We start from the raw sequence: 22,715 nt of genomic DNA, 5'->3' as shown, positions 1-22,715 counted from the left end.
ATTAATTTCTGCATTAATATGAGACGGCTTCGTTGTTCATCCTCTAAACAGAGAGGTTAGCTGGCCATTTCTTCTTCTTCTGCTCTAAATGTGACGGAATGAAGCAAAATGAGGATTTTTATTAAAAATATTTGAGTACATCATCTACAGTCGTGGTAAGAAGAAATCTCTCCTCCTGTCGGTGCTAGCAGGCTCCTTTCTGCTAATGTTTTTTATGTTTTTGCATTTTTGCTAACTTTGAAAACATTTAGTGTAACTTCCCCAAATTATATTTTAAATTCTGAAGCGCTAATTTACTTGGCTTTAATTTATTTACTTGGCAAAATGATTCTTTGATCCAAAGCACAAAGTTAGGTGAGTATTAACAAGTTTGACCCTGTTGAGGGTGAAATACTGTTGTAGCACATGTTGTTCTGCTGAATCTGCTAAATGTCATGTTTCTGTATAGCATTAGCTTCCTTATAGGCAATGCTATATTGTATGGCCTTTCAGCACTAGTTTCTGTTACCATGTTCATGTAGCGCTTCAGTAGCTTCGCTAATGCAAACATGTTGGCTTCTCTTAAACGCCTGGTTTGTATAGCGTTTTAGCATTAGCTTCTGCTATATAGCATGTTAGCTTCTCTTAAACGCCTGGTTTGTATAGCGTTTTAGCATTAGCTTCTGCTATATAGCATGTTAGCTTCTCTTAAACGCCTGGTTCGTATAGCACATTACCAGAACTAATGTTTATGATTAAAGATGTCTGGCTTTCTCCTTCAGCCCTGCCAAACCACCACACCTGTTCGGTGTTTCTCTAACTGACCGGTCATGACCTTTGACCTGCTAACTTAGTAATTTCTCTGAGCGTTCTCTGCTGGGACTCCTGGGAAGTTTGGCAGCTGTCTGAAATGTTTCCTCTGTGGAATAATCAGACGGTTTGGAAATGACCTTTCCCTAAGGTCATTGCTGATGCACCTCTGTGTTTTGCTAACACACACCTACACACACGTCAGAGCAGCGAACTGATGAAACTTCTGCTTTTCCTTAGCTGCTCACTGATTATAATCTGTTGATCAATACGTTTGATGAGCAGAGAGCCTGGCCGGCTTCGTCTTTGTTTCATATGAAATGACGGTGGATTCTACGACAAACCAGTGAAAAGACGGGAACAATCAAAGGTTTGATTATCTGAAGGATTTATTTTTTTATTTAAGAACAAAAAAGTTATAATGAACACAGTTTGAGTCAAAGGAGGAAAAGAACAAACTGTTTTTATTATCATCTCTCCTTTACAAAACGCTACAGACAAACTGAATACATAAGAAATCTGAGATCTGAATGATCAAAAACATAATCATCATAATACATATCATTACCTTCAAAAATCACTTCATATTATTTTTTGCTCCTTTTGCACAGAAACCGAGATGCGAGTGAAACTACAGAGGTGATTCTGATCAGAGTGAAACCAAAGACAGGAATATGACAAACATTTTGAATGATCAGGGATAAAAGTGACTGCAAGTCTGGAAAACAGATGGAAACTCATCAGCCAGCAGTGGTGGGCACATTTATGCTAGCAGGAGAGCTAACTCTTCATTTAGCGCTTTAGCTAACGTTAAAAACGTTTCGCACACTCAGCTTCCCCTGCATTTGTTTTTCTGTATAAATTATGACTGTTTTGTAAACTTTCAGCTGGATAAAGTTACACTTTAAGTTTTTATTGTGTTAAAGTTTTGTATTCATGCTTTTATTTTGAAGTTTGCGCAGCAGGTTTGTCACATTTTCTCCTTCCCCCCCCCCCCCTTACTAAATTTATTTTAAACAAAAGCATACAGGAGAAATGTCTCTGTTGGCGCGTTAGCATTAGCTTTCACCGAATACTGTGTTGTTGTAGTGCGTTAGCGTTAGCATTGCTAATGTTTATGATTAGTTGGATAGCTAACGTTTTAGCTAGCGGTGCCCACCACTGAATTTAAATCAGGTGTTAGCAGCTCTAGTCTTTGAGTGCAGCCGTCCTGCAACATCAGAACTTACAGACTAAATTAGCTCCTTTGTATTTTAGCTGTTCTGCGAAGCTTTTGTTTGGTTCAGGATGCATCAAAACGTTCCAAAATGGCGGCGCTTGCAGGCTGGATTTGGTGAGATTGTGGTTCTGTGAAGGTTTATACCAATAACTGCTGGAGATCCATGGATGGATATCAATATTTTACCTTATAGATCAATAATGAAGCTCATCAGTTTCTCCAATATGTTTTTAAGCCACATTATCCTAAAACAGTTAAAACGTAGCATTTAAAATAAACCTCCTATACATTCAGCATTGATTGGAAAATATAATTTTGTCATTCTGCTTTTGCTCAAAAGCAGCAAAATACCGAGACTTTACATTTTGGGAGCTGATTTATGCTTCACAACAGAAAGTGGTGCAAAGTGAAAAACATGCAGAACAGAAACATAATCTGTGTAAGAAATCGTTTCTCAGAGCTCAACGAAGCCAAAAGACCCCAGAGATTTCACTGCAAACGCAGCACAGCTGCCGTCTCCCAGAGGTTCAGGTGAACACAGGTAAAATTACAGCATCAGGACCACAAATGGCTGCAGGTGGATACAATCTTACTCTCTGCTGCCGTCATTTACACGACAAACCTTCATTTCCCAGCTTTTTGTCACATGGGAAACAAGATCGGCTTGAAAATCTAACAAATGTTTTCAGCTCCAGTTTCCATTTCCACGGCTTTAAAATAAATCTGAAATGCTGAGTCATGCAAACCGCTGCTGAGACAAACAGGCAATAACTTCTGCAAGCAACTCGTTGCATCAGAAAATCATCAGAAAATGAGCAAGAGGTCGTCAGAGCAAACGTTTGTGAAACGTAGAGCGACAAAAACAGGAGGAGGCAAAAGAGTCCAGAGGAAAACAAACGACAGCTTCAGGTGAGAGCGACACCTTTACAATATCGAGCTAAAACAGCAGAACGGTCAAACGGAGGTCGATAAACCGCGTTTGATGCCGTTTGCTCAGAGGTCATGTGATGCGCGGCGGAGGATGGAAACTAGAGCGAGCCCATTCCAGTGACTTCAGACGTCAGCCTGAAAACGGTGAAGAACAAGGGATGGGAGGCGGGCGTGGTGCGGGGAGGGCGGGGACACAGACGGAGACAAACTGTGAAACTTTCGCTGAAAGTTACTCTGCAATGAAATCAGCTGGACGTCGCATTGATGAGGCCGTGCAGCATCACGTCGCTCCAACCGCATTAAACCAGGTTCTTATAACTCTGTTCATACAAAGACATAATCTGTAATTTTATCTGATAATACTGAGCAACAGAAATGACTTTTTTGAAATGCTACATGCTAAATAAAATATAGTTTGACATTTTTAATAACATTTATCTTCACATTTCAAGATTTCAGCACTTAAAAATGTTTCGTTGTCACTGCAACCAATTTTTATTTCAAAATGTTTTGAATGTTTCTGATGCTAAGCTAACTGGGAATGCTAACTGAGGCTAAGCTAACATATGGTTAATTGTATGTTTATCTACATTAAACAGCAGGATAAGCATGTTTTTCAAAATGTCAAAGTATTTTTTTACACCAATACGCAGAAAACAGGCTTTAACAAAGAACTTATTGGCTCCAAGCTAACAGTGAAAGCAGAATCGAGGTGCTAAAGCTAGAGCCACATTTTGGCGGCCTTCAGGATGCAGTCATGGACGATGGGTCGTTCCACATGGCGGCCACGTCTCTGAACCTGCCGTTGGAGTCGTGAGAAAGCAGTTAGCCGTTAGCTCCTGAGGAGAAATCTTCCTGAAGAAGTCAGAAACACAAAGCTTCGCTCTGCTGAGCTAACGCCGTTTACGTTGTGAATTCTGCTTTAAAATCATCTCTGCTACTTTATTGGTGCTCAGATTTTTTCTGTTTTCAACTCAGGAATTGAATGTTAATTTGTAGATGTATCGTTTGATTGCTTCCAGCTTGTCATCCCTCCATGACTCACTTTTAAGGAATCCTCCGACAGAAACTTCTCTAATTTACTTTTTCACACTTTGGGAGAAACTTTATTAAAGGAATGACTTCTGGGGGAAGAAAGCTCACATTAGTTGCCATTAGCTGCGTTTCCATTGGCCAGATAATTACGCAAATTGGAATTACAAAAATAAAGTCCCTTAATGGAAATACGACAATTTAAAAAACTCATTTCAATGACGTTACTACTGGTGGAAACGACAAATAAGACGACAGGAAGTGGTTGCAGGATCATGGTGTAACGTTTTTTAATGACTTATCGCACAATAAAACTTGTTCTCATGTGATTTTAATTGCATTTTGTTTTGGAAAATTCAGGTTTTTTGACATTGACAGAATTTTGATCAAATTTGTGCTGGAAACGCAGCTAGTCACTGAGATATCAGATCCTCTCTCTTGCTTCAAAGAAGCAGAATAACCCGGAGCTCCACTGGTGCTGGTTTTATCTGTTGGGCCGGTCGAGGCCCAGCTGCTCAGGTTGGAACGTTACCTGGCGTTGATGAGGTACTGAGCCAGGCTGATGTTTGCAGGGGTCCCTGTGATGGTTATCTGCCGCTCTGATGAGCCCTCCATGGCGTTGGCGATTTTGATCTGCGCCCCAGACATCTGTCGAATCTCATTTATTTTGGTTCCCTGGCGTCCAATAATGCAGCCTATTAGCTGTGAAGGAAAACGAAAGAGTCAGAAGGAAAACCTCTGGGCCGTCTCGCAGCGTTTAGACTCAGTAATTGATACGTTTAATGAAAAGGGAAGTGTAATGGGTTATGTAATGATCTGCGTTTTATTAAAATCGTAGGAATTTGGGTTTGAGTAATGACATGGTTCAGCTTTGTGCCATCAGGATGAAGGAGTTTAAGTTTGACGGATTATGTTTTGTCCAAAGTGATATGTTAGAATGGCTTCACTCATATCAGATTAAACCAATATTATTATTTTTAAAGGGATTCTTCATCGTGTATTTAAAAGTAATATCAGTTTAAAGAGACCAATTCACCCTACAGTCATGTTGCACTGTTTTTGCTGCACACATTTTATTTAAACTGTAATCTGTAAACATTTTCTTCTGCCAATTAACTGTCTAGACGTATAAGGTCCTTCGTGTTTCTGTGTGAATTTTGAGATTTTTGTGTATATTTGCCCTAAACCTGTTTCAGTGCTGCCCTCTTTGGGTTGAACTGTGGTACTGCAGGTTGGTACAACAACACCTCAGCCCTGCATGCCTTCATAAAACCATCTCACTCAGACACACGCCCCCTAGTGGCGAGTCAAGAGGTGGACTAGTGGTCGTTGCCATGGCGATCAATAATCGGTAGCGTGGGAATCATTTGAAATGCGGAGACAGAGTGGAACGAGTCTTCTGTGCTCGGAAAACTGTTGATTCGTAACTTTGGCTCCATATTTAGCAACTTTTAGACCATCTAGAGACTTTTTTTTAAAAAGTGACTCACAATAAATCGAGTGACATTTTCTCTTAACGCTGCAGTCAGAGAGCAGAGAGGATGTTTTCCACTACACGTCCACAACTCGCTAGCTTCAAAACTCTATGTATGCTAGCTGTTCCTTCTCCGTGTCGCCACCAGGGGGCGTGTCTGAGATGGTTTTATACCGGTAGGTGAGGCTGAGTGACATCAACCAACCTGGACTGCTAGAACCAATAGAAAAATTTGACTGCAGTACTACCGTTCAACCCAAAGAGGGCAGCACTGAGAAGGTTTTAGACAAAATATTGCAGAATTTAAATAATTTACACCCAAAATGTTAAAATTTGCACATTTGAAACATGAAGATAGCACCCTTAAGAATTACTTTATAAAGCTTATCTGGGAAAAAAGTAGCTTATTTATGGATCAGTTACATTTTAATAAAAATAGCAAAATATAGTTTAGTTGGTCTTTAATGATTTATAAGGATTTTGGTGCATGTTTGATGCTCGTTGGACATTTAAGTGGAATAACTTATGATCTGCACTTAAAACAGTTCCTCTTTTGTTCGTCTTCATTGTGAGGGCGGAAACACGTCTTATATTTTCCTCCCAGATTTGATCTTGATGAAAAACGTTGGTTTGAATCTGAGGCCTTTCCTGCTGTACTCACATCGTTAGGAATGGTGAGTTCGTGGGTGCTGGCTGGTGGGCTGGCATCCAAACCTGGAACCAGGCACAACAAGAAAACTTTGACTCTACGAAGCAACTTCTAGAAAAGTTAGATCTGTAAACAGATTTCAGTCCTGACAGTAAATACAGGATAATAAGCCAGATTAGTCCTTTAAATATACAAACCCATTTTCATGTAGAACATTTAGGAGTTTTTTAAAAAGTTGACCAGATTTGCCAACCAACAATCAACATGGGCGTTTTTCAACGTATCGGTTCTGATGAGTTAAACTGGGTCAAATTCTGGTGGCCATGTTGCGTTTGAGGGGACGTTGGATGTCAGTGGTTGGTTGGTTGGTTGAACGTTGTGTCAGACGTGTAGAGAAATGTCTATAATAAAGGTAAATATTGGTAAATCCTGCAATAACAGCAGTTTTATATCTGATATCAGGGGAAAATGTTCACATCTGTCCATCCCTGATTTCTCTACTGCAGTTTAGAAAGTTAACCTGTAGAAATAAAACTTCATTTCTTAAGTCAAGCAGGACAAAAATTACATAAATCTGAAAACATATTCAGATTTTCCTGATTGATGCAGACAGGAAAATCTGCATAGTTTGAGTTTTTGTCTGTCCTCCTCTTTCAGTTTTATGATGTTTTTGTCCATCATGTGATTTATGAGACGCCTTTGTGGAAAACAGAAACATTTATTTTCCAGTCTGTCTGTAAATCTTTCTCTGTGCTTCGTAAGCATCAGCCGAGCAGCGCCTGGTCCGTTTCTGCCGCCGTTCCCTCCTGGTCTGAACCAACCGCGACCCGGAGAAGTCGATGAACCAGGAAATAATCACATTATTGATCCCCTAAAAACGCTGGAAATCCAGAGATTTTCATCAAAGAGAGCCAATCAGAACGTGGACGTGTCCGAGGAAAAGGAAATGTTTGGTCACTCTGCATGTCCTTCTAGCTACATGTCTGCTCACACCAGAGGTGCTGATTTTAGCTCTGAGCTAATGCTAACCCATCTTAACAGACCCATAAAGATGCACAACATTTTAATAAACACTCAAATATAAAGAAATGTATTAAAGCAGAAGTTATAATATTTTAAAGGATGTTTAATAATGTGATTTAACTTCAGCTTAGAAGATAAAGTTGGCTAATAGTTAGCCTGGTGAGATATAAGCTAAAGAACAATACAAGAAAATGTTGCTGTGACCAAACTTAGCATTTTGAAGTAATGAGAAGGAATTGAATCATAAAAATATTTATATTTAATGTGAGTCACTAAATGTAAAGCCAGCTACTGGTTAGGCTAGCTTAGCACACTGGGAGTTAGCCTAGCTTAGCACACTGCGAGTTACAGTAAACGCTGTAAAACATTATAATCCAAACCCACTTCAAAACACAATGTTTTAAATATTCAGCTGTAATAAATGAGCAAAGTTAAACATTGTTAAATTTTATCCTCATACTAAGATCACTTTGTTGTTAGCCTAGCTTAGCACTAAGTGCTAACACCTGGTAGTCATCCAGCTAACACTAAACTCATTCTCCTTAGCAAAACCTTTCAGTTCTCATCAAGTTGAATGAAGACCACACTTTTCTCAAAACGTTTTCCTTTTATGTGACGTCGTTCATGTGAAATCATTTCATCTGGAGGAAAATGGAGCAGATATGCTGCCAACACTCAAACCCAGCTGTAAACCCAACTCAACCACCTCCGGCCACAATAATGCTCTTCAAACCACAACAGAGACCCGTTCATGCTGAGGCTGTTGGCCACTGCAGGTGGTACATTACCAACATCTACCACTTTGAAAAATAATAAACTACACCTTTAAATCTATAAATTACAACGTGAGAACACATCGTATGACCTAAGACCTTCCAACGCTCCTGATTTACACAATAAGTTGATTTACTTTTTAATAATTAAGTGTTTTAAGAAAATATTTGGATTCTTGCCTGGTCTAGAAAACAATGAATTGGTTTTTTCCAGGCCTGCATAAGTGTAGAAAAAAATCTATTTCATAAATGTCTCCCATAAATTCCTCATCAACTTTTATATTTGTACTTCAGAAGGAAAATTAATGGATTGAGAACTTTGACAGTCTGAAAGAGATTTTCTGGCAACAAACATGGAGACTTCAGTTTTTTCTGTTTTCCATATTCACTTCATTTCTCTGTGGTGATTATTGTCAGGAAGATGTTGCCATATTCATTCATTCCTTTATGTGTATTTTTAGTTCATCCTCTATATCAGTGTTGGAATATTTCCCCTTTTCTATGATTCTACTTTTAAACATTTCTATGCTAATCCAAATTTCCTGGTCCATTTTGGCTCAACATCACATCACATGCTAACAGTGGTGGGTATGCTAACTAAAAAGCTAGCTATGCTAACCCTAAAACATAATCGTAAACATTAGTAGCGCTAACGTGGTACACAAACATGGTTTTAGAAGAAGCTAATGCTAAAGTGTCAGGCAGCTCCAAAGACACTTGACCAATATAAATTATTGTATTTGTTCATGTAACTGTTGTATTATTCTGTATTCCTCCTCATTTTTGTATAGTTGCCATTTGCTCGAGAAAGTGAGGAAACAAACTACGTAAACGGTTTTCACTCACTTCAAAATAAGAGCATCAATATAAACGTCTAAAACGAAACATGTTGAACTTTATTCATCTGAACATTTTCATAACGGTCACAGAAATTAGCACTTTATAATTTTTCTGTAAGAATTGATGTAGGAGAAGCTAAGTGCGCTAAACGTTTTCAAAGTTAGAAAAAACGCTAAAGAGCAAAAAATAACTAGCTGTCAGTGAATTAGTGGCTCTAAACACCAGGTGTGTCCATTTTCCTCCTGAATTTGCAATACTTGAATAAGAGTTTGATCTTTAGTTGTGATGTTTTATATAAAGATGCTGCATTAATCTGTTGATTTTCACTTTTAGTGAATCTTTAAGTGTTTAAATCTGTTGGTAGACTCTGTGACCTGCGACAACCTAACTCTGACTAAATCATAGGAGCGGCTTGTGTTTTCCTTTTTTCCCTCTTTACTGGAGTAATATCAGACAGGGGCAAGAAAAATATATATGAGTTAAAGAAAATCAAAGGAGGAAAGAAACGACGGAGGCAAAGTCATGCTGTGCCAAAAGAGAGAGAAGGTGCGAGGAAGGGGAAGAGAAGAAATATTTCTCTGGATGCAAAGAGGAGAAAACGTCTACAGGGGTACCTTGTGGGTACGTACCAGGGAAAGCAGGGGTGGTCTGTCCGAGGGGGGTAAAGGGGGTTTGCTGCATAGCCAACTGGTGGAGCTTGGTCAACTGCTGAAGGGTTAGGAGGGAAAGTAAAGCTAAGAGGTTACTGTTACACAGGTCACACCAAGAAATGAAGAAAACAAACCAGAGTGAAGAACGGGTGAGGAGAAGGAAGACATGAGACGGGCGGTGGAGGACACAAAGCAAGAGACACGGATGGTTTTCTGATAGAAGATGCCAGATAGTGTGAGTCGTTTTCCTGCCTTCTTGGAATTCTCAAAGATGTTTCAGTCATTTAATTTAATGAATTTCCACAAGCAGTAGCCCGACACGCTCGTCAGGCGCTGCTGCGCTCTGAACATGATCATCGCAGGTTGTCGTGCGCTTTGAAAGCCTCCTTTAAAGAGGAGTTTTTAACGAGGGTGGGAGGAGGTGGCCAGGTCTGCGCGTGAGTGATTGCACCGTCAGCCGCCAGCCCCTCTGGCATCAATCACCGTTCGGCGTTGAATTAGTGGATCTGACATGAGGAGGCTCTGGAGAGGCTCCAGCGACAGACGGAGGCAGATTATTAACGGAGACGGAATGGGCTGCTGAGGCGCCGACGTCTTTACGACCCAGGCCCGGGTCACGGTACCGACCCAGGCCCGGGTCACGGTACCGACACAGGACCGGTTCACGGTACAGACCCAGGACCGGTTCATGGTACCGACACAGGACCGGTTCACGGTACCGACCCAGGACCGGTTCAGGGTACCGAACCGGTTCATGGTACCGACCCAGGACCGGTTCATGGTACCGACCCAGGACCGGTTCATGGTACCGACCCAGGACCGGTTCACAGTACCGACACAGGACCGGTTCACGGTACCGACCCAGGACCGGTTCACGGTACCGACCCAGGACCGGTTCATGGTACCGACACAGGACCAGTTCATGGTACCGACCCAGGACCGGTTCATGGTACTGACACAGGACCGGTTCATGGTACCGACCCAGGACCGCTTCATGGTACCAACACAGGACCGGAACCGACCCAGGACCGGTTCATGGTACCAACCCAGGACCGCTTCATGGTACCAACACAGGACCGGAACCGACCCAGGCCCGGTTCATGGTACCAACACAGGACCGGTTCACGGTACCGACACAGGACCAGTTCGTGGTACCGACCCAGGACCGCTTCATGGTACCAACACAGGACCGGAACCGACCCAGGACCGGTTCATGGTACCGACCCAGGACCGGTTCACGGTACAGACCCAGGACCGGTTCATGGTACTGACACAGGACCGGTTCATGGTACCGACCCAGGACCGCTTCATGGTACCAACACAGGACCGGAACCGACCCAGGACCGGTTCACGGTACCGACCCAGGACCAGTTCACGGTACCGACCCAGGACCGGTTCACGGTACCGACCCAGGACCGGTTCACGGGTACCGACCCAGGACCGGTTCACGGGACCGGTTCACGGTACCGACCCAGGACCGGTTCACGGTACCGACACAGGACCGGTTCACGGTACCGACCCAGGACCGGTTCACGGTACCGACCCAGGACCGGTTGCACCGATCATTGGTAGCTTTTCTGCCGGTTGGTTTGGTGATGTTCGTCTTTGCCACTGGCTCAGTTCTGTTGCCAAACCGAACGATGCTCCAAACAGTCTGTGCTGAAAAGCTTGGCACCACTTGGTCTTAAATTTAACTCACAATTATCTTAAAACGTCTTAAATCTGAATTGAAACCTGCAGAAACTGACATTACAGAAAGGCAGATTGCTGATTTTTCTCATGTTTTAGATCACAATGCATTTTAAAACGGTTCATGTCGAGACTTTCTAATCAAATTCCTTAAAACAAATCAGAAGATCTGATTCTGGCAGGAACTGTCGCGTCTGGACAGAAGAAACCAGGTATTTACTTACACTGTGCAGAAAGACGTCACTATTTATTCCCAGTTTTTATTTAAACGTTTGCAGTCGGACAACAATGCTTTCAAAAACTGTTGATGGCTTTCTAAGCTCCTAGAAGTTTAATGTACAAAGAAACAAAAGGCCTTGTGAAAACGCCGTTATGAAACAAGTCCAGCATGAGCTGAAACGCCGCTGCTCCACATAACAGATTACAGAGTTACATCTCCTGTGGGAACAAAGTCGGTTTCACATCATTGCGTCTGATGGAAACTAAGTTTGCGTTGCCGTAAAGACATTAGGAAAGCAAAGGAGTCGCTTCCTCAGGATGTGGAGGCAGCATCATGTCGTGGTGCTGCAGGAGGAACTGGTGCAGCAGTGGGTAGCGTCCCTTAGCTAGGAGTTGGTTACAAAAAGGCTCAACAGCAACACGGCCCGTGTTTCATAGACCGTCAGACGGTTTGGGTCTTAAAAAATGTCTCGTTATTCTACCAGTGGTCCAACAGAAACAATCCGTCTGACCCAAACGCCGGGAGAGCGTCACAGTGAAAACAGAAAGATGGCGTCTGTTCTCACACAGTGTGTGTAAATGTCTGGTTTCAGCTGTGATTAAATGCAGAACTGAATTGTGGGGAAGGAAAGCGGGGAACTTACGTCTGGGTGTGGGATGGCGTACTGTCCCTGAATCGTGTAGGCCTGAGGGGAGAAAACACCAGATACACGTTTCAGTCGCGAGTCGACACCTCAGCAAAGCAACAAAACACAAGTTTTTCTTTTCTGTTTTCTACACAAGTGAACAGACATCTTAATTTTTTACTGGTTTCATCATTTAGGCTGGATATCTGCTCCCTCTTCTTTGCAGGGTTGGAAATATTTATTTCCTGGCAGAAACTTGGCTTTAATGTTCATCATGTTTGGTTCTGGAGTCGGTCCAGAAGCTTACGATCGCCTTGCTTTTCAATCTGGAACCAGGTTGGGTGTTTATTTGGGATCGTTCCCCTGCTGGCAGATCCAACTGTGTTCAGGATTTAACCATCTGACCCAAACTGTTCGGGAAGCGCCCAGTACCAGAACCAGTTTGATGTGACTGGGGGCGGACAGGCTGCTGGTCAGGAGGGAAACCCGAAGTCATCAAGCTGGACTGAAATCTGCCACATGGAGGAAAACGGGATCATGATACCAGATTTTAGCTGTTTGGCCAAAAGACAGGAGGCAAACATGGTGGTGGCAGCATCATGCTGTGGGCTTGCCTCTCTGTAGGTGATTCAACATCTAAACAATAAACAGTTTGGGACAATGAACTGGTTCTTGATTTAACTAAATATTAACCATCTGGGAATGCGGCGACTTCAAATCCTCCAGGCCTCTAGGGGGCGTCGGCAGCCACATTATAATCCTCCAGGCCTCTAGGGGGCGTCGGCAGCCACATTATAATCCTCCAGGCCTCTAGGGGGCGTTGGCAGCCACATTATAATCCTCCAGGCCTCTAGGGGGCGTTAGCAGCCAAATTATAATCCTCCAAACCTCTAGGGGGCGTCAGCAGCCAAATTATAATCCCCCAGGCCTCTAGGGGGCGTCAGCAGCCAAATTATAATCCCCCAGGCCTCTAGGGGGCGTCGGCAGCCAAATTATAATCCCCCAGGCCTCTAGGGGGCGTCGGCAGCCACATTATAATCCTCCAGGCCTCTAGGGGGCGTCAGCAGCCACATTATAATGGGCCAGGGCTCTAGGGGGCGTTAGCAGCCAAATTATAATCCTCCAGGCCTCTAGGGGGCGTCAGCAGCCAAATTATAATCCCCCAGGCCTCTAGGGGGCGTCAGCAGCCACATTATAATCCTCCAGGCCTCTAGGGGGCGTTAGCAGCCAAATTATAATCCCCCAGGCCTCTAGGGGGCGTCAGCAGCCACATTATAATCCTCCAGGCCTCTAGGGGGCGTCAGCAGCCACATTATAATGGGCCAGGCTGTCAGGAAAGGGAGGGAGAAAGACTAGTTATGCTCTGCTTCATGTTTTGTACCACGTTATTAAAAGCAGCAGCATGTTCATCTGCTCCTGACTCCCCCTAGTGGCCTGGAGGATTTCCATTTTCACTCTGCTGGGTTTGATATCCACCATTTTCCCTCTGATTCGATTTCCTACAGCTGCAGCTTTTCATTTGCAACATTTTCTTGTTGTTTTGTTTGTGTGTTTTTGAGTTTATCGTATTTAAAGCGTGTTTACGTTTCAAATTTATCATTACAAGTGAATTAAGTTTGACTTACTGAGTTAAACTTGGATTAGCAGAGATAAGAACCGCCATGTTTTAACCACGTGAAACCAGATGTGACGTCCTGTGAAGTGCAGAGACGCCAGGCTGACGTGGCTTTAAGAGCAGAATCGAAACAAAGTGATGTCACACTAAAGTGGCCGATTTCCCAGCAACCCTTGCAGCTGCTGCCTGTTTTCCTGGCTGATAAGACTCGCACTCGGCATAGATAATCACGGACGACAAACGCTGAGATAAGATGATTCAGTGGCTGGAGCGGAGCGGAGGACAGCCGGGTCACCAGGAGCAGCGTCAGAAAACAAAAAATGCAACTTTAAGGCTTTAAAATGTGTTTTATATCTGGCTGCACATCACACAGCAGAAGACAAACACGTTAAAACGTAAAATATTAACCTGAGATAAAATGTCACGAGAGGGGACATTTTATCAATGGAGTAAAAATAACATTAGATTAATATTAAGCTCCATAAAACAACAAATCTAACACAATTAAATCATAATTTAATCAAAAACATAGCAACATTTAAATTGGCATTAAAGCCACTTTTCTGTTTTTTTTTATTGGTTGGACGTAATATTTTAATCTCAACTGTCATGTTTTCATAACTAAGCAGAAAATCATCATTAGCAGAAATAAAAGCTTAAATCATGAGTGTAATTAATCTGTATATTTGAGTTTTTATGTTGTGAATCGAGCTGCTAATATAAACTTTTCAACATTATTCTAATTTCTCAAATATAACTTTAAAGAATCTTACTAAACTAATTAGAAACTTTTATTTTTATTATTCTGGCTCATATTTTTATTTTTAATGCTTTTTTTTCCCAGAAATAATGAATAAAAATAAGAGATCTTAAAAACAAGAATCATGACCAGGCAGAAAACACCTTTGTGTTGTTATATATGTGTACATACTTTAAAATTTAATCATTATATTTTATGCTCCGTTTCTCAGCTGGATATTTTATTTTGTATCTATTTCTCACTTATTTCCATAAATCTGAATCTAAACCTCTGCAGAACTTTTTTCGGGCTGTGAAGTAAAAACCTTTTTTCACACAGTCATGCTTCCTGTTTTCCAGCAGCATGAAGAAAACAAACGGCCTCTTCTGGGCCGTTTGGCTGCGAAGCGCCAACGATCTGCAGGAAGCAGGAAAACTCTGGGCTGCTGCAGTAAAACGCTCAGGTTCTGCTGCAGGGACAAACTAACGAGCTAATGCTAACTCAGCTAATGCTAGCGCAGCTAATGCTAGCTCAGCACTCACCTGGCCACCTGAAAAGATGACGGGCGTGGAGGCAGGCTTTGGGCGGTAAGGGATGGTGGCACCTTTTGGTGGGGACTGAAAGAAACAGAGAAGACGGTTATTCTGCTGCATCGGCTTTATTTTACTTTAATAAATGTAGAGGAAACGTGTTCATCTGCCGTAGGAAGGACTCTGACCAGGTCGGCTTTGCATCACATGATGAATGAATGAAGCGTATCTGTGCTCTGTCCTGCTGGGAGTTTGTTGCAGTCGTATAATTTTTAAATAAACAGTCGTCTGTAAAAAACCCTTATGGTGTTTATTAAAGCTACAGTGAAAAACTGAATCAACTGGGGTTATTTAGTTTATCACAGCAGCAAAACATGTGGTTCATTTTTCAAAGATGATATTTTCACGTCAGTTTCAAAATAAATATAAATATTTAGTTGGCAAATTAAATATTTTGCTCTATTTTGTCAAGTTACACAAACTTTACAATCTAGCCTCAAACTGAATATATAGCTGGCTAGCTAAATATTTAGCTAAGCTATTTAGCTTGCTGTCAAAATATTTAGCTTCAAACTACAGTGATTTGAAGATAAAGGTTTAGATTGCAAGCTAAATGTTCATCTTTCTATCCTTAAAAAGTAATTTAGCTTAGTAACTAAACACTTAGAAAGTTAAATATATTGCTAGCGAGCTAAATAGCTTAGCTAATATTTAACAAAGCTAAATATTTAGCTTGAAGCTAAATTAAAGTGTGTAACTTTAAAAGCGACCTCATAACATCTTGTAATTGTGCTAATACAGTTAGCATATAGCGATTCTCTCACTAATTATCATTTAATCAGTGCAGATGATTGATTTAAAACCAGTGGGAGCAGTGAGGATGTACTTGGTTAGAAACCAGGTCATGTATCTGATGTTTTAACCAGCAGATTTAGAAGCCGTGTTGTGTATTAATGTGACTGTAAGGTGCGGCGGAAACGTTCTGTGACTTTACCTCCAGCATGACCACACAGATCTGCTTGACACACTGGATGATGGCTTCTGGGGTTCCAGAGATTGTCACGGCGCGTTCGGTGGAGTTGGGCAGCATGTCCCCCGCCACCTGGACCTGGGCCCCTGTGGACTGGACAAGACGACAGGGCGACTCTGTAACCGACTCAAACTGTTACGACACGCAGCGCCTCCAGGTGGATATTTGTCTTACGGCTTCTCAGTTAATTGAACTGATTAAGATGTTTAGACTGGCCTCGTCTTTAATATCTGCCCAGCTGAGACGTGTCCATCTGGGATAACAACGTCCTGCCTTCAGGACATGCTGCTTGGCACCAATCTCCCCCCGTACGTCATTTCTCAGGTCCCATCTGCTGACATTAACCTGAGGGCAGCAGCAGCTTGTAGACTCTGAGTTTGAGTTAATATAGTTGACAGTAAATGTTATTGTCTGCTTGTCCCCTGGCTGTCGCTGAGCCGTCTCAGGGCGACGCTTCGCGGTTTTTTCTTGCATCATTTCTGAACCAGAGGCTCCATCATCGTTACTTAGGCATGACGGTTCTGTCGATAAATGCCAAACATGACTTTGCCTCCAGCTTGTGTTTTCTCAGAAACTGTTCACACGTCTCAGGATGACCAGCTGGACCTCCGCCGTGACGACAACATGGCCGACACGTCGTCCTCTGAAGGTTGTCTGGTTCTTCAGTGACACATTTCTGCTCGCTCTGGGCCTCACCTTCTCACCGCAATCGACTTCCTCATCTACTTAGAACCAAATCCAAAGGAAAGACGAAGTTATGTAGCGTAACTAAACCCTTTTGTTTCACAGATGAGCTGTAGAAATGTTCCTTAAGGGATCTGTCCTCATGTTTTTGTGCAAATTCTGATATTTTTGTGTAATTTTTTTAAAATTCTGCAACATTAGCCTAAAACTGTCTCAGTGCTGCCCTCTGTGGGTTGAAGAGTGGCCACTGCAGTTGAATTTTCCAAGGTTTACGTCACAGTTCAGCCTTCAGGTATAAAATGACCCACGATAAAATCACGAAAACTGGAATTATCACTCGCTTAAAGCACAAGGCACATTTTTTCACTTTAGTTTGAATATGGCAGCAGCAGATTTACTCTGGACGACGTCCCACATGAGGAGTTTGACGCTGCAAGGCCAGAATTAGCCGCCGCCGCCGCCGATGATGGCTGATTATCTGCATCTCATGTTGGTGTTGACATCCGTCACCGCCGTGTTTTTTTATGATGTGAACAAACTTATCCGCATGTGATTTAAATTTTTAATTAATGGAAATTGTAAATAGTTTCCTTCATTATCAGAACATCAACAAAGTTTGTAGTGGCAACAGTTACTGCAGAGCAACTGGAGATTTCACGCCACCATAAAAGCCTTTCGCTGATAGATTTGTTGCTCGTTGCTGTTTTGGAAAAATGAAAGCAACAAAAGGTGTAAAAAAGCTGATAAATACAGTAATAAAGTCATTAAATTAACAGCAGCGTTTTCCCTCGTTCTGACCACGCCCCCTCCGGTCTTAGCCACGCCCCATCCAGTCTTAGTCACGCCCCTATATTTTTAGCCACGCAACCCCAGTCTTAGCCACGCCCCTCCAGTCTTAGCCACGCCCCTCCAGTCTTAGTCACGCCCCCTCCAGTCTTGGTCATTTTGACTCGTGGCTCCGCCCACTTTTACATTTAACCTTTTACATTACTTTTCTATACTTTAAAGACTTTGTGGCACTTTTTTAAGAAAGCCATGCATTGAGGACCAACGGCCTCCCTCCAAAGTAGAGATTTAATACGGTTCCATGTTTGCTGCCTCTGATTATCAGAAATCACAAATGATGGTAATTAGAAGTGCAGCTTAGTTTTCAGCATTGCAGACAAAGGATCGGCTTTGACTGAAAGACTGAATAGTGTGAAGGAACAACGAGCTGCAGAGGATTTTTACCTTGAACCGTTTTGGACACGTTTCCCTTCTTCACATGTTTGCTGTGAACCTTTTTCTCCGGTTGTGTCACAGCTACATTACTGTGATTTTTTAAAAACATTTCTCCTGAATCCTTTAGTAATTACGTACAGAACCTTCATCAAACCAACATGCTGATCTTTCCAGTCTCAGCTAATTCCTGAGTCTTTTTTTTGTAATTTCTACGAGACATAAAAACACATTTTTAAGAAATGAGTGCAGAAGGCTGCGACATCGAAGGGTCACAGAATCACATTAATCCTTTTTATTGGGTTCTGCAGCATCTTATTGAGGAGGAATAACTGCAGCTGATTGTCTGTACAGTTTATTATCACTGCAAACTGAAATGCAGGAGCTGCAGGATACTTGCTGTCTGTGAGGCGTGGCTGGTTACTTTAAAGACCAAATAGAAAGTACTCCTGGTACAGGATCAGTTTACGCCGGAGTTTCGAGCGTCTGCCTAAATAAATCTTCCTTATTTTAATCGTAAGTAGTTCTTTAAATGTCCTGTGAGATGACATACTTACCCATGTATCCATAACAACCGGAACTTTCAATATCCAGCAAGTTATTTTCGCAATATACCGTCTATTAAACGATTATGTCCCGATTAATTACGCTCTCTGCAGCTGCGAAGTTGCCGTATTAACCCGATACTTGCTGGAAAGTGCAACGTCTCCCCTTTCAGAAACCGTTGGAATTTTTCAGATAGCGCTACGTGTGGCGGAATTACGGTACTGCAAATTTAGAGGCGTCGGCGCCGACACGGTCCAGTCTAGAAGGGTTGAAAAGCAGTAATTGAATTGGCTGGGTTGACGTTTTCCTCCCTCACGCCGTTTAGCATTAGCTTCCACTAATTACCATGCTGACACAGCGCCTTAGCATTAGCAGAGCGGTTAGCGCAGCTAGCTTTGTAGCCTGGAGTTTAAATGAACTGGACATGCTTTCAAACTTTTAACATTTAATTGTGAAAGTTTGCTGGGCGGCATGTTTGTTGCTCAGTGATTGATCAGGCGGCTGCAGGTCGCTCACCTCTCTCATCTCTTTGATTTTGGAGCCTCCCTTCCCGATGAGCGAGCCGCACTGACTGGCCGGCACCACGAGCCTCAGGGTGACGGGCGGCTTGCTGGTGGCTGGGCTGTTACTCATCGAATTGATTATGTCCTGAAACAAACGGACCATAATTCATAGCGCGGCCTCAAACGTTCATGATGTTTAATTGCGTTAGCAGAAACCATCTATACAAGCAAACCGACAGGAAAATGTACAGAACATGAGAGAAGAGCTTTTTAAATGTTCTGGTCCTGCTAAACTGGGGCATTTGGAGCCACACGTTTGAAAACGTCACACAAATGATTAACGACGCACAACTTTGTGTCTGCAGTCTCATTGCTCAGTGTTGGATAATATCAGTGGAAAAGAAAGCAGGACGGACGGTAACTAATTAAACTTTTTTGCTGGTATCTGGGCTGTAATAAACACTTTCTGAAATGATCACAAGCACCAGGGATTGAGTTTACATGTCTGAATTAAAAACGAGAAAAACCAAATGTCTGAGTCGCATGTCGAACTCAAAGTTTGAAAAAAATCATTTGAAATGGACCGTTCTAGATTCTCAGCCAGCCAGGAAATACGATGATTCCTGTTATCCTTGAGGGCCTGGATGCTGGGAACGGCCTCATCAGATGGTAACTATGGCAACAAACCCAACCAATCACCAAGCAGGAGAGGATGACGAGTTTCCTTCTGCTTCAAGAGTCTGGGATGAATCTGCACCTGAGAAACAAAGGACTGAAGAAGGACCTGAGGATGCTTCCTATCATCCTTAGGATGCTTCCTTAAGATGCTTCCTATCGTCCTTAGGATGCTCCCTATCATCCTTAGGATGCTTCCTTAGGATGCTTCCTATCATCCTTAGGATGCTTCCTATCATCCTTAGGATACTTCCTATCATCCTTTGGATGTTTCCCAACGTCCTTCTTAGGATGTTTCCTAACATCCTTCTTAGGATGTTTCCTAACGTCCTTCCTTGGGAAGAAGGACCAGGAATGTTGCGGGACGGTGAACAGATGTTAAGAATCCAATTCTGATCTACAATTAAAGCCCATCAACCAAACCGGATCCTTTTCAAGGCTCAGATCAAGTTACTATAGAGAACCTGACCGGGTCAATCCACCAACGAGGGACTTTAAGACAGTGTTGTCCAAATGCTCTGGTAGCTTTCCACACTTCTTCCTTCCTCCGTTACTGAACAAGTTTCCAGTTTCATTGAAAAGGACAAAGGTGTCAAGATCTACCACGGAAGACAAATAGACTTCCAGTCTGGACCAGCAAGTGAGGAATCAGTTTGGACCTTCTCATAGGAATCACTGGTACGTTATAGAGTCAGTCCTAAGTCACAAGAACATTATAGAAGCAGAAGTAGAGCAACCTTCTCCTTTTAACGTCCAAACCCAGGAAAGTACAATATCACCACTCAACTGCTGAACAGTCGCCGTTTTGCCAGTAATCAAGAGGAGATGAACAAAGGCCTCCAACACATTTTAGTATTCAAAGGAAAACTCTGAATTACAGCAATTGAATCCAACAAGCACCAACAAGGAGAAGGATCCTGTCTGTCCACACACTGGAAACGGACGGAGAGTTTGGCCGAGTTTCCTACAACAGGTCGTACTTTGGTTAGGCCACTACATTCCACCATTTTGACTGGAAGGTCTTCAAGAAACGCGAGAAGAATCCAGTTACCCTGATGATATCCTAGCAAACTCCTGACTGATGGATCTGAAAGCGTTTTATTTGAAAGCCTTTTACACCAACAGTGTAGGAGATTCGCACCTCCTCAAACTTATAGGCAATCATGGCGAAAGCCTTGAAAATGGTGTCTGTAGGTCCAGTGATGGTGACGATCCTCTCTGGACAGTTTCCCTCTGAAATGTTGATTCTTGCTCCGCTCTGAAAGAAACGGCACATGGCACATTTTTTTATGTTTAGCTTGAATATTGGCCATTAATGGCCACCGTATTCAAAGCTTCTCAGGTAGTCAAGTCAGTAATTATAAAATATCAGAGCAGAAAAGGTGAAGCATAGATTTCTGGTTAGTTTTATGCAAATATCTGCTGCCTCTACATCAGTTGTTCTAGTTCTGCCACAAGCTAACAAGTTTGGTTTGCCTTGGATCTTTAATTTCTAATGTTTGATTTAATAAATGCTCTTACTGCAGGATCTCACCTCTTCACGCATTTTCTTCACAGTTTCTCCTTTCTGTTCAAAATAAACCAAATACAAAACATTAGAGTATCAATTAATGTTTAAGAAATGTTTTTTTTTATACATAAACAAGAGTACGCACCTTGCCGATTATACTCCCCACTTCCTGCAAACAAACAAACATCCTTATAGAGTTTGTTCAGTATTTACCAGTGGTGGGGTCTGCTAGCTAAACCGTTAGCTGTGCTAACCCTAAATATTATTCCCCCCAACACCAAAGCAACGCACCGGCACAGTCACAGTCACAGTGGAAGCTAATGCTAAAGCGCTATGCTAACGTGGAATTTAGCAGAAGCTAACGCTAAAATGCTGCCTACCCTGAAAGACTACATCAGTTTCAGTTTGACATAATTTACATAAGTATAATATGTATAAAACACGTTAAAGTATTTTGTTCTGTTCCTGTATGTCTCTCATTTTCAATAAAGTTATTGATTAAAAGAGAACTTGACAGGAAATGAAATTGCTCTGTAATCCACTCACTTCAAAATAAGAGCATGAAAACTCACATCTAGCTACTTTCAGGAATCTCGTCAGTTGATAACCAAAACTTCAACAAAGATGTTGAACTTTACGCAGTTAAAATTAAATTATCGCTTTAGATTTAATTTAAGGGACGATAAATGCGCTACATGTTTTCAAAATTAGCAAAAGTGCTAAACAAAAAAGTATCTCCATGATTGGCAGCGTTGAGGCACCAACCCGTTTTCACAGAACTTAAATCTGCATCAGTGGTGCATCTGCTGAAATCCAGACATTCACTCTAAAAGCTTAACTTGTCAACATGTTGCTCTCGATTTTAAATAAAGTCTGAGATCTGAAGCGCTGCAGTCGCCTCATCCAGGTTTCTCTTACTTTTCCGTGCATGAGGAGGCGGATGGTCAGGGTGACGTTCAGCCCGCCCTCCGACTGGACCTTGGTGTTGTCCATGCTGGGCGGGAGACTGGGAACGTTTCTGCCGCTGGACTGGGAACGTTTCTGCCGCTGGACTGGGAACGTTTCTGCCGCTGGACTGGGAACGTTTCTGCCGCTGGACTGGGAACGTTTCTGCCGCTGGACTGGGAACGTTTCTGCCGCTGGACTGGGAACGTTTCTGCCGCTGGACTGGGAACGTTTCTGCTCCTGGACTGGGAACGTTTCTGCCCCTGGACTGGGAACGTTTCTGCTCCTGGACTGGGAACGTTTCTGCTCCTGGACTGGGAACGTTTCTGCTCCTGGACTGGGAACGTTTCTGCTCCTGGACTGGGAACGTTTCTGCTCCTGGACTGGGAACGTTTCTGCCCCTGGACTGGGAACGTTTCTGCTCCTGGACTGGGAACGTTTCTGCTCCTGGACTGGGAACGTTTCTGCCGCTGGACTGGGAACGTTTCTGCTCCTGGACTGGGAACGTTTCTGCTCCTGGACTGGGAACGTTTCTGCTCCTGGACTGGGAACGTTTCTGCTCCTGGACTGGGAACGTTTCTGCTCCTGGACTGGGAACGTTTCTGCTCCTGGACTGGGAACGTTTCTGCTCCTGGACTGGGAACGTTTCTGCTCCTGGACTGGGAACGTTTCTGCCGCTGGACTGGGAACGTTTCTGCTCCTGGACTGGGAACGTTTCTGCTCCTGGACTGGGAACGTTTCTGCTCCTGGACTGGGAACGTTTCTGCCCCTGGACTGGGAACGTTTCTCCCGCTGGACTGGGAATGT

At 42.8% G+C, this 22,715-nt stretch overlaps 1 protein-coding gene across 5 annotated transcripts; it reads right to left on the bottom strand.

Moving 5' to 3' along the window:
- Positions 1-1,232: 1,232 nt before the first annotated feature.
- On the bottom strand, positions 1,233-22,449 carry pcbp3 (poly(rC) binding protein 3). Of its 5 annotated transcripts, none has more exons than XM_008404254.3 (12): positions 21,882-22,449; positions 21,109-21,132; positions 20,988-21,020; positions 20,595-20,711; positions 18,792-18,923; positions 15,792-15,920; positions 14,810-14,884; positions 11,932-11,973; positions 9,359-9,434; positions 6,106-6,158; positions 4,503-4,672; positions 1,233-3,073 (listed from the first exon to the last, which is right to left on the bottom strand). In XM_008404254.3, exons 1-12 carry the CDS (start codon positions 21,954-21,956, stop codon positions 3,037-3,039), a joined length of 963 nt encoding a protein of 320 aa, XP_008402476.1. In that variant the 5' UTR covers positions 21,957-22,449; the 3' UTR covers positions 1,233-3,036. The 5 variants fall into 5 exon arrangements, with proteins under 5 accessions (XP_008402476.1, XP_008402475.1, XP_008402474.1 ...); XM_008404253.3 differs by having other exon boundaries at positions 9,359-9,437; positions 21,882-22,442; XM_008404252.3 differs by having other exon boundaries at positions 1,233-3,737; positions 21,882-22,264.
- Between the last annotated feature and the right edge of the window lie 266 nt (positions 22,450-22,715).

The sequence above is a fragment of the Poecilia reticulata genome, chromosome 2, assembly GCF_904066995.2.
Source record: "Poecilia reticulata chromosome 2, P_reticulata-male-v2, whole genome shotgun sequence".
In the NCBI taxonomy this organism is placed as follows: Eukaryota; Metazoa; Chordata; class Actinopteri; order Cyprinodontiformes; family Poeciliidae; genus Poecilia; species Poecilia reticulata.
This window is presented reverse-complemented; position numbering and strand designations above follow the sequence as displayed.